Genomic DNA, 14,596 nt, shown 5'->3' with positions numbered 1-14,596 from the left:
CTACCTTTCTTCCTATTTCAGGGGATAAACTGTAATCATTTAAGAGAGTAAAAGGAAAAATCACAGAGCAAAGGTATTTGAATTACATGTAAAAGACAGTAAGGCTCTCATTCATAAAATACAAGTAAGTCTTACAAATCCATAAGAAAAAGAACACTCAATTTAAAAATGGGCCTGCTAGGGGAAGATTTTTAACTACAGATTTAATTTCTTTAATAGGTATCAGAAAACTCAGATATTTTCTTTCTCTTAGTTTTGTAAGTGATATTTTTTCAAAGAATTTGCCCATTTCCCCTACATTTTCAAATGGATAGGTGTGAAGTTATTCATAATATTTTCCTTTAGGATTTTTAATGTAGGGAGGGTCTCTGGGGTTGGGCTCTTCTTCATTCCTGATACTCATCATTTACAATTTCTTTTCTCTTCTTTAATAGTCTTGCTAGAAGCTTATCAATTGTATTAATCTTTTAAAAAACACCAACTTTGGGCTTTTTTGATTTTCTTCTGGTGTACATTTGTTTCAATTTAACTGAATTTTCGCTCTTCATTATTTCTTGCCTTCTACCTTGAGTTTATTACTTTTTAAAAATAGTTTCTTGAGATGAAAGCTTTGATCACTAATTTTCAGCCTTTATTCTTTTGCTTAATAATGCATAAGCCTATTTAAGCATACCTATTTTCCTTTAAGTACAAATTTTTATGTGTTGTATTTTAATTATATTACTTTCCAAACCTTTACTGTGGCTCCTGGGAGAAGAGTTCCTCTGATACAAGCTATTCTGCTTTCACTGGAAGTAGAAACTAATTCATTTCTTACCTCCATGATCATCTTTTTAGACTCCAACCCCTTCTGACTTGACTCTCTGCCCCTACCCTCCTTTCTATACATTCTTCATGCTGTAACCACTTGATCATTTAAAATGTAACCAGATTACATTACTCTATTGCTTTTAAAAAAAAAGTAAAAAAGAAACATTCAAGTAGCTCACCAGTGTATTGAGAATTATATCTAAACTCTTAATCATGACCTTAATCAATACCTTCTATTCTATACCTTTCTCAGCTTACTATTTGCATAGCACATTTCTTTCCATAATTTACATCCTGACTCAACTACTGCTTCACAGAATCCTTCCTGATCTCTTCCATCACTCTTATCACTTTCTAACTTCCCCTGAGATAGTATGTATATATTTATTTGTTTACTGTATTACTAAAATGGAATGTGTGTGTAACATTTGCTCTTTGCCATCTTTTTCACCACTGCCACTCTATCCTCAACATTTACAATGGTTTCTGGCACACAGGAGGTATTCAGTATATACTTATTAAATAAGTGAATCAAACTAAAGAGATAAATAACTTGCTCATAACTACTAGGCACTGGAGATACCAGTTAGAAGTGGAGAAAAGGAATGATATGAAAAATACAGTATTTTAGAAAGAGTCATATGAAGTTAAAATGGATAGAGTGTCAAACAAATGGGCAGAATCAGAGTACGTCTGTTTTCTGCTGGGAAACTTTCTATTTTGAAAGCTCCCCAAGTATTTCTGACAGTATTCCAGAGCTGAGGCCATCACAATAAATAACTGTCAAGTGGTGGTTTAAAAGGGAGATAGATTTGTGAGTCAGTAAAAGAAAAATGATCATAAAACTGGCCTCTTTGCAATATTGCATCTTACTGTAAAGTTACGGTATTTGATAACTCTGGTATATCTGCTTAATGCCCCCTCTGCCTCTGTCAAGAGAACAGTTGGCTAATCTGCCTCTCAGACAGAGCAGTGACCAGCCAGCTTCTGAGCAGATAGGAAATATGGCTAAGCTAAGACGCAGTTATATTTCTAACACTACTAATTCTAGTCTGAAACCTAAAAAATTGATGTATAGAAATAGTATGTTCCAGAATCCCTGCATACTGTAGAAAAAAACAGATGCAAATATACCTGATATGGAAAATAGAGACATGATCTTCAATTCAAATAATTTATTCCATTGTTAGGCTATGTGTAGGCCCTAGAAAATCAGTCCAACAAGTCACAGACTAAGCGAAGAGCGGGAAAGGTCAGCATTTCATAGATTTTAGCTTAGAGTGACAAGGTATCAGGTCTCCCAGGGTGGCAAGTTACTACAATGTGGCTCTAAAATTGTACAGTGGTTCTAGGACACGGACAATCCGGATTCAATCAACTCAACCACATTTAAAGAATGTTTCTGTTTCCCCATTAAATGGAATCTGTTTGAGGTCTGGTCAAAACAAAGGCATAAATGCAGGATTTGGAACATGATTGTTCTGTGGTGTTTTGATACTCAACACCATTTTCAGTGTTTTGTGTGTTTCTTTACAGAATAAATATTAACGTTCTCTGCTGAGAGGTGGTGAGCTAGGGTTCGGGTTTTCTTGGTCCACCCATGTCCAAATGTGGCATTTCTAATGTTTGTTAGCTTTTCAATTACCTTTTGTGCTTTGAGGCATGCTAATTCTATAAATATATTCTCTTCTGTATTGAAAGAGGTTAGAATACACTTGTCATGTTAATCTTTCCTACTTTTAGTTTGAAAATAAGAAAATAAAGTTTATGTAGCACCTAGGTTACTTTCAATTTTCATAGACTTGATCCATTCAAATTACAGCTAGTCTTTTAATCTTAACCTACAGAAACCAAAGTATTACTCTTAAACCATAAAGAAAACTAATACAAACTCAATTAAAATGCAAAGGAGAATTCAAATTGTACTTTTTTAAAACCTATAAACAGACAATTAGAAAGTAAATAAATGAATAAATTCAATAGTTCAAAAAATGACGGCCAAAGGACTAAGCAGACAATAATTGGGACTAAAAAGAAACTTGTTAATACAAGTTAAAACATCTCTGAGAAAAAGGTTTTAATTTAAAAATATAGTTATAACTGACTTTAAAAAGAAGATACTTATTGACCTAAAAAATATCTGAGGCAGGAGAAACTGATTCAATATAAAAGAGTTCGAAGACACTGAAGCAGAAAGTTAACTGTTGCTCGCCTGACTGGAGACTGGCAGGAAGCTGTGCAGCAGGAAGCAGTGCTTTCAGAAACATCTTCAAAAGTGACAAAAACCATAGCCATTAACTTTACCCAACAACACACTTCCATATTATGAAATTTTAAGCTGTTTAACTATGTTTCTAATTATGTCACTGAATTTAAATATTATAAATCTTGTTTTTAAAAAATATTCAGTTCATATTTTACAAACATGCTTTAACTCCAATATGTATCAGTCAATTTTGTGAACCAAAAATTTTCCAAAAAAAAAAGAATTCCTAAATAAAAACTGATACAGGAACAATAAATTTGGAAACTACACATTTGAAAGATGATTGTTATGCTTTTGTTTATTATACAGACATGTAATTTGTAAGTTTATAATTATGAAATAATGACCTGAATTATATCTTGATCTTAAAACCTTACATATCTATATTCAACCTTTATTTTCTACTTAGTTTCATTCTGTAATTATTAAGTGTCAAAAATAGAAAGGAGCCCTCGCCGGTTTGGCTCAGTGGATAGAATGTCAGCCTGTAGACCAAAGGGTTCCGGGTGCGATTCCAGTCAAGGACATGGACCTCAGTTGCAGGCTCCTACCAGGCCCTGGTCGGGGTATGTGCAGGAGGCAACCAATTGATGTGTTTCTCTCACATCAATATTTCTCTCTGTTTTTCCTTTTCTCTTCTAATCTCTCTAAAAAAAAAATCAATAGAAAAATATCCTAAGGCAAGGTTTAAAAATATATATACAGAAAGGAAAGCTACTATGGCCAATCCAATTTTAAAAAATCAACTCCTAAACTGAAGCTGATATAGCTTATAACAGCAGCTCTGACATTTTACAATCATATGACAAGCCCAAACTATAAACTTTTAAATTTTTAATTAAAAATAAACCCATTCTGTTAATTTTAAATAAAATTTTTGTGAAAAATTATCTTTTCCTAAACAAAAATATTAGTGAGAAAAGTGGCTGTTTTTACATTTTTCCTTAATGCATGGCTTAATAAAAGAGAACTAGATATCTGCTTCGCATTCAATCTGTTACAGTGTACTCAAAGGTTGAGGTTTAATAAAATTAATAATGTTTACTGTATTATCCTGGACATTTTTAAGTGACTGTGGGGTGTTTTATTTTGTGTGTGTGTGTGTGTTTTTGTTTTGTTTTAAGACTGAGCTGATGGTGGGGGAGAACTCAATGATAACTAATAATAGTTTGATACCATTATCTTAATTTGTGCTCAGGCACCAGCAATTTTACCCACCATTGCTTCTGCACCAGCAACGAGAATGTCAACATAGTGCAAAAGGCAAATAACATTTTCCTATTACATGAAAAATAGTTTTGACATTTTGGACCCCCAGGGTTCTGCTGGACACTGAGAGTCACTGGTTTAGGTAATTCAATAAAAATAGAAAATTCACAGAATGGGACACATTTCATTGTTCTCAGTAGTGACTAGCTTCATACCTTCTTGCTATTCATAAAGCAATAGTAAAGATTCAAGAGCATTCTAAAATAACGAAATACAATAAAAAAGGAAACAAGCCTCTGAAAGATGTTAAATTTGATCAAGTGCTTAATTCCAACAAAGAAAATAAATGTTTTATAGCAAAGAGCTTGAACTGTTCTAATTGGGTCAAGACTGCTTCAGATTATATACATTTCATGTTATTTCTGTCTTACCTTAGCTCTAGAGGAACTGACATTTTCCATATTTTCAATGCTGCAGATACAATTCTGTGAAACTCTCCGGCAAGCCACTCTGATATAGTCCCAGAAGCTACGAGGACTTTCATAACCAAACCAGGTTACTTGACCTTCAGGAGACAAATTACAATACAAAATAAAAGAAAACTAGACTAGAAAATTCAACATGCAAGAACAATAAAACGCTGAAAATTAAAAGGCAGTGTGGTGTGCTATAATGGAAAGGACAGTGGTCTCAATGTCAATCAGCCTGAAATCTAGTCCTGGTCTACCTTTACAACTAGGTGTCACCTTGGGAAATTTATTTAAGGAACTTCAATCACAGTTTTTCAACAGTAAATTCAAACTAAATGAAGTAAAAAGAGTCTATACACTAAAAAACATACTGCAGCTTAACATCCTATTATTCTAATATAGTCTTTTATATATCACATGGATAATTTTCCTAGTGGTTCTAGTTAAGCATTAATTTAAATGTCACCAGTTGTATTCTAAAGCTTTCTCCGCTCAGAAAAACAGAAAAGTAAAAAATATAACCTTTTTCTTCTCTTATGAAATAAGTGTGTGTGGTCAGAACTATAAGTAAATATAATCAATTAGGATCCTATATTGACTAATTATTCATAATCTTGTACCCACCCATTTTCATCTATAAAGCCACGAAGTTCCCTGTAACTATCATTCATCTGCTCTCTTCTAGTCACCAACCCTGGAAAAGTCCTTCAGGAATTTACCATTCAGATTTGAGCAATTATGTGTCTGTTGATGAACAAATATTCTTTTCTGTGTACCATAATATTGGTATTTCTATGCAGGACTTTGAATAGCAGATCCATGCTTAATACTTTATTCAATTAATCTTACCTGGGTAAGTTGTTTAATCTTAATGTAGAAATGCTAGCTTTTATATTTTTAAATCTGTGCTTCTCTGTTTCAATTAATTTTTTTTTATCTCAAACCTTCCCTTCCCCAGTAATAGCTTCTCTCTAAGCAACATCAAAGTGTGGTCAGCAAGCACCATTTTCGGAGCCGTGTCTGAAATGATATGTGATTTCCAACCATGGCAGCCCATAAAAACATCTGGGCTTCTTTTTAAACATACTCATGCCTGGGCTCCCCCCAAACTAAATAACCAGAATCTTTAGGGGCAGGTCTAGACATTGGTATTTTTAAAAGCCCCCCCCCCAATATTTCTAATAATATACTTATGGTTACTCAATGAATAGAAAGCCTATATATTGCGATAGGTAACTCCTATCATCTTTCAGGACATTTTAAAGGCCTCCTGTTCTTATAAGCCAGTGGTTCTCAAACTTCCTATTGCCGCGACCCTTTAATACAGTTCCCTCATGTTGTGGTGACCCCCAACCACAAAATTATTTTCGTTGCTACTTCATAACTATAATTTTGCTACTGTCATGAATCGTCATGTAAATATCTGATATGCAGGATGTATTTTCATTGTTACAAATTGAACATAATTAAAGCATAGTGATTAATCACAAAAACAATATGTGTTTTCCAATGGTCTTAGGCGACCCCTGTGAAAAGGTCGTTCGACCCCCAAAGGGGTCGCGACCCACAGGTTGAGAACCGCTGTTATAAGCCCTGTGTGATCTCAATGGTAATTCAGCCCATCCCTATGTGCTGGCATGGCACCCTTTGCTGACTTATCCTTACAATTACCTGTTCACTTGATTGTCTCACATATTAGGTGGTAAAACTGCTCAGGCAGGGATTGTGTCTTATTTTTCTTAAAACAGATCTCTAGCACTTGACACAGTGCTTGGATCATAGTAAGCATTCAATAAATATTTATTAAACAATGCAACTGGTAAATCAGCACAAAACAGATCTTAATTGCAATGCTATATAAAAAATTGAATTTTAAAAATCTGAATTAGTATCTTTTTATAGTAACAGTTCAATGACAATCTGGTATCAAGAGGTCTCCATGCTAGATTACAAATACTAAATATTCTAAAATATATTTACATATATAAATAAGACACAAATGCATCTACAAATACTCACTCAAATATATAACTCAAATGTCTCCTTAAAAATCAAATATTACTACCAACAAACAGAAATCTTTAAGAATACTGTATTTAAAATATCTCTTCTTCATCTCAATCTCTCCCCATTACTGTCCTTTGCTTCTTCTCTTCTTTGGTTAAAGAAGTTCCTAGAACAATATCTCAATATAGTTGGTCTTTAGGGCAATTTTCATGTCAATTTGTTAGCCATTTGGAGAGGCAGCAGGGTGCCTCGTGGTTAGGAATATGGGTTTTGAGTCAAATCACTTTCTAGCTATGTGATCTTGAGCAAATGACTTCACTGTATAAGTCTTTCTTCTATAAATTAACAATAGCTGTAGTACCAACATGGTAACACTTGGAGATTAAATGAGATAATGTGGGTACAGCAATCAGCATACAGTACAGAACAGATGTTAACAATTACTGCTACTATGATTACTACTATCAAATAGTTAAGGGACCAAAGCTCCTCTTCCACCACAAAGTGGAAATGAGATGTAAAATTAAAAGTTTCTCCCATAACTTGCTTAGAATCTAGAAAAATCTTTAAAATTTATTCCCTAATCCAACCTTTTCTCATACCAACCTTTCTAATTTTGCCTCCCTAAAATGTCTAGTCTCAACTAATTGTCTTTACCTTAATTAACTGGGATCACTCTATAATTTTAAAAACGGAGGTGTAGCTGCCAGTCCTCCCTCAAGAAACAGAGTACTAAACAACGGCAGGGATCCTAAAAAAGGGAGAATCTCAAGGTTTCTCTAATGACTTTATTTTAAACCTCATGAGTCTGACATGGCCAAGGAAAAATAGGAATAGTAGAGGTGTCAAAACCAAAAGAATATAACAAAGTCCTATTTTTAGAGGAGAGAAAAGAAAATGAAAAACTAAAAAATCTGGAATTAGGTTAAACAGAGAAAGAATGGGCACTAAATCCTTACAACTCTTGCTGTGGGTAGGATATGCAATCTACAAGGCTTTACCTAAGACATGACAAGATTTCCAAGATTGCAAACTAAGAAACTAAACAATTAATAGAATGACATATTAGCATAACTTACAGGGTTTTTAAAAACTAGTATCTTCATAATACTCTGTCTACTCAACCAACTAGATGTGAGGAGGATTTGGCTTGATTCTGCCTTCTCCACTCTTCCATGTGCATCATTTCCAATGTGAAGTTCTTAAATCAAGACACTGGATTGTTGTCCACTTTCAAAAGATCAGCTTTGATTAGGAGAAGGTGGATTCTCTTGTTAGAATCACTAAACAGACTTTCACGTAAATTGTCTGTATGTCCTAGAATTTTATTTAAGTAATTAAATAATTTCTGCATCCATGAAAAGGGTTGAATTTGGTTTAAAATAATTTAGAATTGTTTGCCCTGGCCAGTGTAGCTCAGTTCGTTGGGCATCTTCCTGTGCACTGAAAGGTTGTTGGTTTGATTCTTGGTCATGCCCAGGTTATAGGCTTGATCCCCAGTAGGGGGAGTGCAGGAGACAGTTGATGTTTCACTCTCACATCAACATTTCTCTCTCTTAAAAAAAAAAAAAAAATCAATTAAAAAATTTAAAAATAATAGAAGTATTCAATTGGTTATTTGAAATATTATTACTTGAATATCACTCTTACTTAAACAGATTAATTGCTATCAAAACACTGTACTTAGTCTGTAAGCAGTATTCAACAGGAATATTAAAACAAAACAAAACATTACAATCTGATTGTGCCTTTAAGAACCAACAGTGTAATAAATAATCATTTCCAAGATATTCCATTTCCTTTAAAAATAACCAGAAAAGCAAATCACTTTACAAGACACTAACCTGTATCTCGAATAAATTTTATTCCAGAGAAGAAATATGCTGTCATTAAAAACTGTCTTTTTAAAGCTCTGTGAGTATAGATTTATAATATGCTTTCAATTATATATATTCTTAGAAGTTGACTTTTTACCAATGACAAAGTTAAACAAGCTTTTGACATTTACTTCCATTCCATTAATCCAACTCTAATTTGCTTCATGCACAGAAATAAGTGGTGAAAAGTTTGCTAGACTAAAAGGTGAACTGCTACTAACAAGCTATGTCATATCTTTCCCACGAAACTGCCTCATTTCTGCACCTAAAAATATAATGTAATTTTTAGAATCCAATATTATTCTAAAATTACTCTTCTCCATTAGTTAAGTCAAATGCCTATTCACTTCATGCAATGTTTGTGTTTGGCTTATAAGTGTTTCTTTAATGAAGTAGTGCTTAATGGCATATAATCTTTTGATAATATAAAGATAAATGAATATGTTAAGTGACTCCCTTTCTCCAGTCTTTATTAGTGCTTAATTATGAATGGAAAACTGTTCTCACAAAGTGAAGTTCTGTCAGCATTATAATACATCACCTAGATGGTAATATCAGACTATTGCCTTGTAGCTACTATTCATATAGACAAGTAATAAAAACAGTCACATCAAATCTTAATAAATCACTCTGATATCACTGCAAATGTTTTCAGATGCTTAAAGGAAATTGATTACTTGTGGATTTATTTTCGGCAATACATTAATAGTTAGATATTAAACTTTTCACTTTAAATTTTGTAACAACAGCCCTAAGTTTCTTACTGCTAACTTATAAAATCAGTTTGATATTTTCCACTACCTTTTTACTAAACAGAGAAAATTCCCATTTCTATTCCCATTTCTATATTCTAACCCATAAGAGGTTAGAATCTTTTCCTTTTAAAAAAGGTAGTGGAACCCTGGCCAGTGTGCTCAGTGGATAGAGCATCATCCCAGCCTGTGCACTGAGTCTCGGGTTCGATTCCCAGTCAAGGGCACATACCTTAGTTGCAGGTTTGATCCCTGGCCCCAGTTGGGCATGTGTGGGAGGCAACCAATCAATGTGTATCTTTCACATTGCTGTTTCTCTCTCTCTCAATGAGAAGATTAATTGGTATCACTTCATATATCCTCTGGTGAGGATTAACAAAATAAATAAATAAATAAAGTAGCATTATTAGTTGAGATTCATATTTATTAGACCATTCATCCAGCTTTGAAGATAAAATTATGATCTTGAATAATATTCTACATAAAATATATTAATGTTTTAAAAAAGATAAAGTTAAAAACTTTAAAACTAACTTACACTTTATACTGAATCTTAAGAAGAAGTCTGAGTCTTGACAAGGTAATTGTATTTATATTACTAGTTCTGTATGTTACTTACAGGATGCTTCAGGAAATCATTTAGCAAATATGAATCAGTTACTAATCTATAAAATGTAATTATCATCCCTTATTGCAACAATTAATGTCTTGTTCCTTGCTAAGAAATTTATCACAGATACCTAAAACAAATGTCTAAAGTATGTACCTATACAATAAAAGTGAGTCAAATATTAATCTTCCAAAACCAAAAATTAAGATAAACAAGTTCACCTGAAAATCTGAAAACTGAATTTGACTTAATAGGTTTACTTATCCCAGTAATTTGACCATCTTTCCAAGTAGAATACAAGAGTTTTGTGTGTGTTTTTCTTCACCAGCTTTTTTAATATAAGGTTTAGAATACTGGCAGATTTAATTAAAGTACCGACGGCTGAGGTCCATAAAGAGAGCTATGTAGAAACGTGTAGACCTAGCCCTCAGCAGTTTGGCTCAGTGGATAGAGCGTCGGCCTGAAGGATCTCAGGTTCAATTCCAGTCAAGGGCACATACCTCAGTGGCAGCCTCGACACCCGTCATGACTCGTTTGGGAGGCAACCAATCAATGTGTCTCTCTCACATCAATGTTTCTCTCTCTCTGTCTCTGCCCTCCCCTTCCACTCTCTCTAAAAATCAATGGAAAAATATCCTCGGGTGAGGATTAACACACAAAAAAAGTGCAGACCTAAAGAAATCAGGCATAATTTATTTCAATAGTGATTAAGGGTACATATACGTAGGGAACATAAAAGAAATTTTTTAAAATTATTATTTGTGGGGATTAGGATTGAGGAAATGAGAAGATATTTCTCTTCTACATTCTATTCTTTATCTTAGTATTATCTTTGAAACACTAGAAAATTTATTCTCTAATTAAAACATATAGTAAAAGGCTAGGTCATAAGTGCAGAGGCCCAGCAGTGTGTTTTGCACACAGCAGGAGCTCAATAGAAGTATTTTGACTAAACGAATAAGAAGTACGCATTCTACCTGGGAGAAAGGAAACTAAGGAATACAGTCCCACTAATGGTTAAAGAATGGCAAAGCAGTTATTGTGGATAGTGCCCATGTATGCTTTACTGAGTGATTTTTGAAAATTCACACAGCTTCCCTGAGGCCCTGGTTCGCATGTAATACAAATACTATTACACAGCACTTACAAAATTGAGGAGATAACCAATAAATCATACATCATTAAGCATTCTAATAAAATATAAATAACACAGATATGCATACTTGGTTAATAAAATAGTACTTAAAACCATGGGGTTTAAGAGAAATACGGGGGGGAGTCACATGGAGAGGAAGGAGAGTAAATGAATTATTATATTGTGTGAGTTTACAACAAGCTATTACTTAGAAAATTAGCATAAGCATACTTGTGCCCTCTAAATTAACAAAAACAAAAACAGAAAGCTTTGCAACACCCATGCAATGTACTAAAAAAGATCACTTAACTGATACAGCCCTCCCCAGTAAGTCAATTCCATGCTCCCGCGCAGCTCAGTGGCGGGAGACATCACCAGCATAGAGTACCTTGAAGAGGTATTTGGAGATGAGCCAGCCATCTGCAACTTTGGGAAATCTCTTTAAAAAAAAATAAACAACAACAACAACACACAAATATTTAAGAAACCTGCCATCAAGTTTATAATTGCAAACTGAATAGCCGAAATTAGATGGCTACACATAATTCTGACACAGTAAACACTAAACTCAGGATGAATATGAGCTACACACTCAGCACATAAACGAAGCTGGTCCCTTGCAGCCTATTTTATTGGAGAGTCTAGAATTTATGTAAGTCATAGAAATAAGTGAGAAGCAACTGTTCTTTTTACCTCCCCATCGTTCTCTCCCAAGTGCAATAAACGGGTGATGACAGAATGCAAAATGAGCAACAGCTTGGCTGAATTGGCTAGATTTGCACCTCAGAATTTATGTTGGGTTAGGAAAATTACTTCTTGAACTGCATATGTCTCAAAGTGTTTAACTTTAAAACTAAACAATTTTTACTGTTAACTTTTCTAAAAGTTATAATCAAATTCATTTTGAAGAGCAGTTCTCTTATTTTTGGCCTAGAAGAGTTAAAATCTGTATGGTTCTGAATTATGAGAAGAGCACTTAGCTATCTGGTAAAATGTTCTTCAGTTTAACCAACGTCGACTAAATGATTACTTAATGAAAAATACTGTTTTATTTCCTACAGCAGCTTTCAATTATTGCTTAACAATCACCATCTGGAAAAGTTACTATAAATTCTGACTATGTTATTTGGAAATTCCTCTTATAATTATACAGGAAAACTCCAAATCCAAATAATATTTTCTTCTCTCATAACCTAACAATGCAATCTCCAATAGGACATGGTCCCACACCTTTCTAAATACTCAGACCCTTTATGAAACCAAACAAAAACCAAACAAACACAGTGAGTAATGTTGTATGAAAATGAACGGAAAAAGATATATACAGTTGTATTGTTTGCTACATCCATGTCTCTACCTTCCTCCTACCTTCATTTGTAACATCAAAAAGAAATATTGAATTTTGAAACATATCCAAAAGGATCTATAAATTGGTACCCTCTTTGAAGCCTCATAGGAGGACATACTGTTCTTGCTATAACTACAACAAACAAAAATGAAAATTTCTCAGCACTAAAATGTAAATCAGAACAGAATGCTTTTCATTCTGTTATATGATTAACCATATGATTTCACTATTAACCATATGATTTCACTAATATGTGGGATATAAAACTGAAACTAGTGAACACAAACTGCAGTATGGTGATTGCCAGGGGAAGGGGCCAGGGGTGGGAGGGTAAAGAGGGCCTAATATATGGTGACGGAAGATGATTTGACTTTGGGTGGTGGGCACACAGTGCAATATACAGTTCTTGTAATATAGAAACCCACACCTGAAAACTAAATGATCATATTAACTAATGTCACCCCAGTAAATTTAATTTAAAAAATTAATAAATCAAAAATTAGGCTATGGAAAAACACCAATCAGAAAGGATATATGCATCCCTATGTTCATAGCAGCACAATTTACCATAGCTAAGATTTGGAAACAGCCTAAATGCCCATCAGCAGATGAACGGATTAGAAGACTGTGGTACATCTACACGATGGAATACTATGCTGCTGTAAAAAAAGAAGGAATTCTTACCATTTGCAACAGCATGGATGGAACTGGAGAGCATTATGCTAAGTGAAATAAGACAGTCAATAAAATAAAAATACCACATGATCTCACTCATTTATGGATAATAAAGACCATTATAAACTGATGAACAAAAATAGATACAAAGGTAGAGCAGCATCAAACAGACTGTCAAACTACAGCAGGAAGGCTGGGGAGGGTTGGGGGGAAGGAGGGAGGGTAAGAGATCAACCAAAGGACTTGTATGCATGCATATAAGCATAACCAATGGACATAAGACACTGGGGGTGGGGGGGTAGGGGATGCCAGGGGATTGTCAAGGGCAGGGGGGAAAAAAGGAGACATATGTAGTACTCTTTGTAATACTTTAAGCAATAAAACAAAATTTAAAAAAAAAATAAAAACTGTCAAAAAATTAGGCTATGGAAAAAAATAAACACCAATTGTTAATGTTTAAACCACATTTACTTTGCTATCACTGCCTTGAAAATAAAGTTATGTATCTTATTTGTAGTCATTTACATAATCAAAAAGTAATAAAAGTAAAAATGATTTCAGGAAAATGTTACTGAAAAAATAAACTTCAAAAAATGTATCAAATGAGACATATCATAATGAGATGTATGTCATGATTTAATCAACACCTAATATAAAGTGGGAAATAATTACTGAATCTATTATTAAACTCAATTTATAGATTAGGATTATTTTTCCTTTTTATTGAATTTATTTAGGTGACAATGGCTAACAAAAATTATACAAGTTTCAGGTGCACAATCTACAACACATCATCTATACACTGTATTGTGTTCACTTCACCAAGTCAAGTCTCCATCCATCACCACTTATCCCCCTATAACCTCCTCCTTCTCTCCCCCTCTCCCAGAAATCACCACACTGTTGTCCATGTCCATGTTTTTATTTCTTTTTGCTCAATCCCCCCGTGACGGCTATCAGCCTGCTCTCTATAAGTCTTCCTCTATTTTGCTTGTTAGTTCATTTTATCCATTAGATTACACATGAGTGAAATTATACGGTACTTATCTTTCTCTGATTGGCTTATTTCACTTAGTATAATGCTCTGCAGGCCCATTCATGCTGTTGCAAAAGGTAATATTTCCTTCTTTTTTTACAGCCGAGTAGTATTTCAGTGATTTTTAATCACTCTCTACTGATGGACACTTGGACTGCTTCCAAATATTGGCTATTGTAAATAACGCTGCAATGAACATAGGGGTGCATATATTCCTCCAAATTGGTGTTTTGGGTTTCTTCATATAAATTCCCAGAAGTGGAATCACTGGGTCATAAGGCAGCTCCATTTTTAATTTTTTGAGGAAATTCCATACTGCTTTTCACAGTGGATGTACCAATCTACATTCCCACCAATAGTATATGAGAGTTCCCTTTTCTCCAAATCCTCACCAACACTTG

General features: G+C 33.9%; 1 protein-coding gene across 5 annotated transcripts in view; it reads right to left on the bottom strand.

Moving 5' to 3' along the window:
* RUNDC3B (RUN domain containing 3B) overlaps window positions 1-14,596 on the bottom strand; it is a 104,242-nt gene that overhangs the window by 60,427 nt on the left and 29,219 nt on the right. For 3 of the 5 annotated variants that reach the window (XM_059712209.1, XM_059712212.1, XM_059712214.1), the window contains exons 3-4: window positions 11,525-11,575; window positions 4,717-4,850 (exon numbers count right to left, since the gene is read on the bottom strand). In XM_059712209.1, coding sequence (XP_059568192.1) covers window positions 4,717-4,850; window positions 11,525-11,575 — 185 coding nt within the window. The remainder of the gene's footprint in view (window positions 1-4,716; window positions 4,851-11,524; window positions 11,576-14,596) is intronic. The other 2 variants (XM_059712211.1, XM_059712213.1) reach the window with 1 other exon arrangement.

The sequence above is a fragment of the Myotis daubentonii genome, chromosome 10 (genome assembly GCF_963259705.1).
Source record: "Myotis daubentonii chromosome 10, mMyoDau2.1, whole genome shotgun sequence".
NCBI lineage: Eukaryota > Metazoa > Chordata > Mammalia > Chiroptera > Vespertilionidae > Myotis > Myotis daubentonii.
The sequence above is the reverse complement of the archived record's forward strand: the minus strand, read 5'-3'. Positions and strand labels throughout refer to the sequence as shown.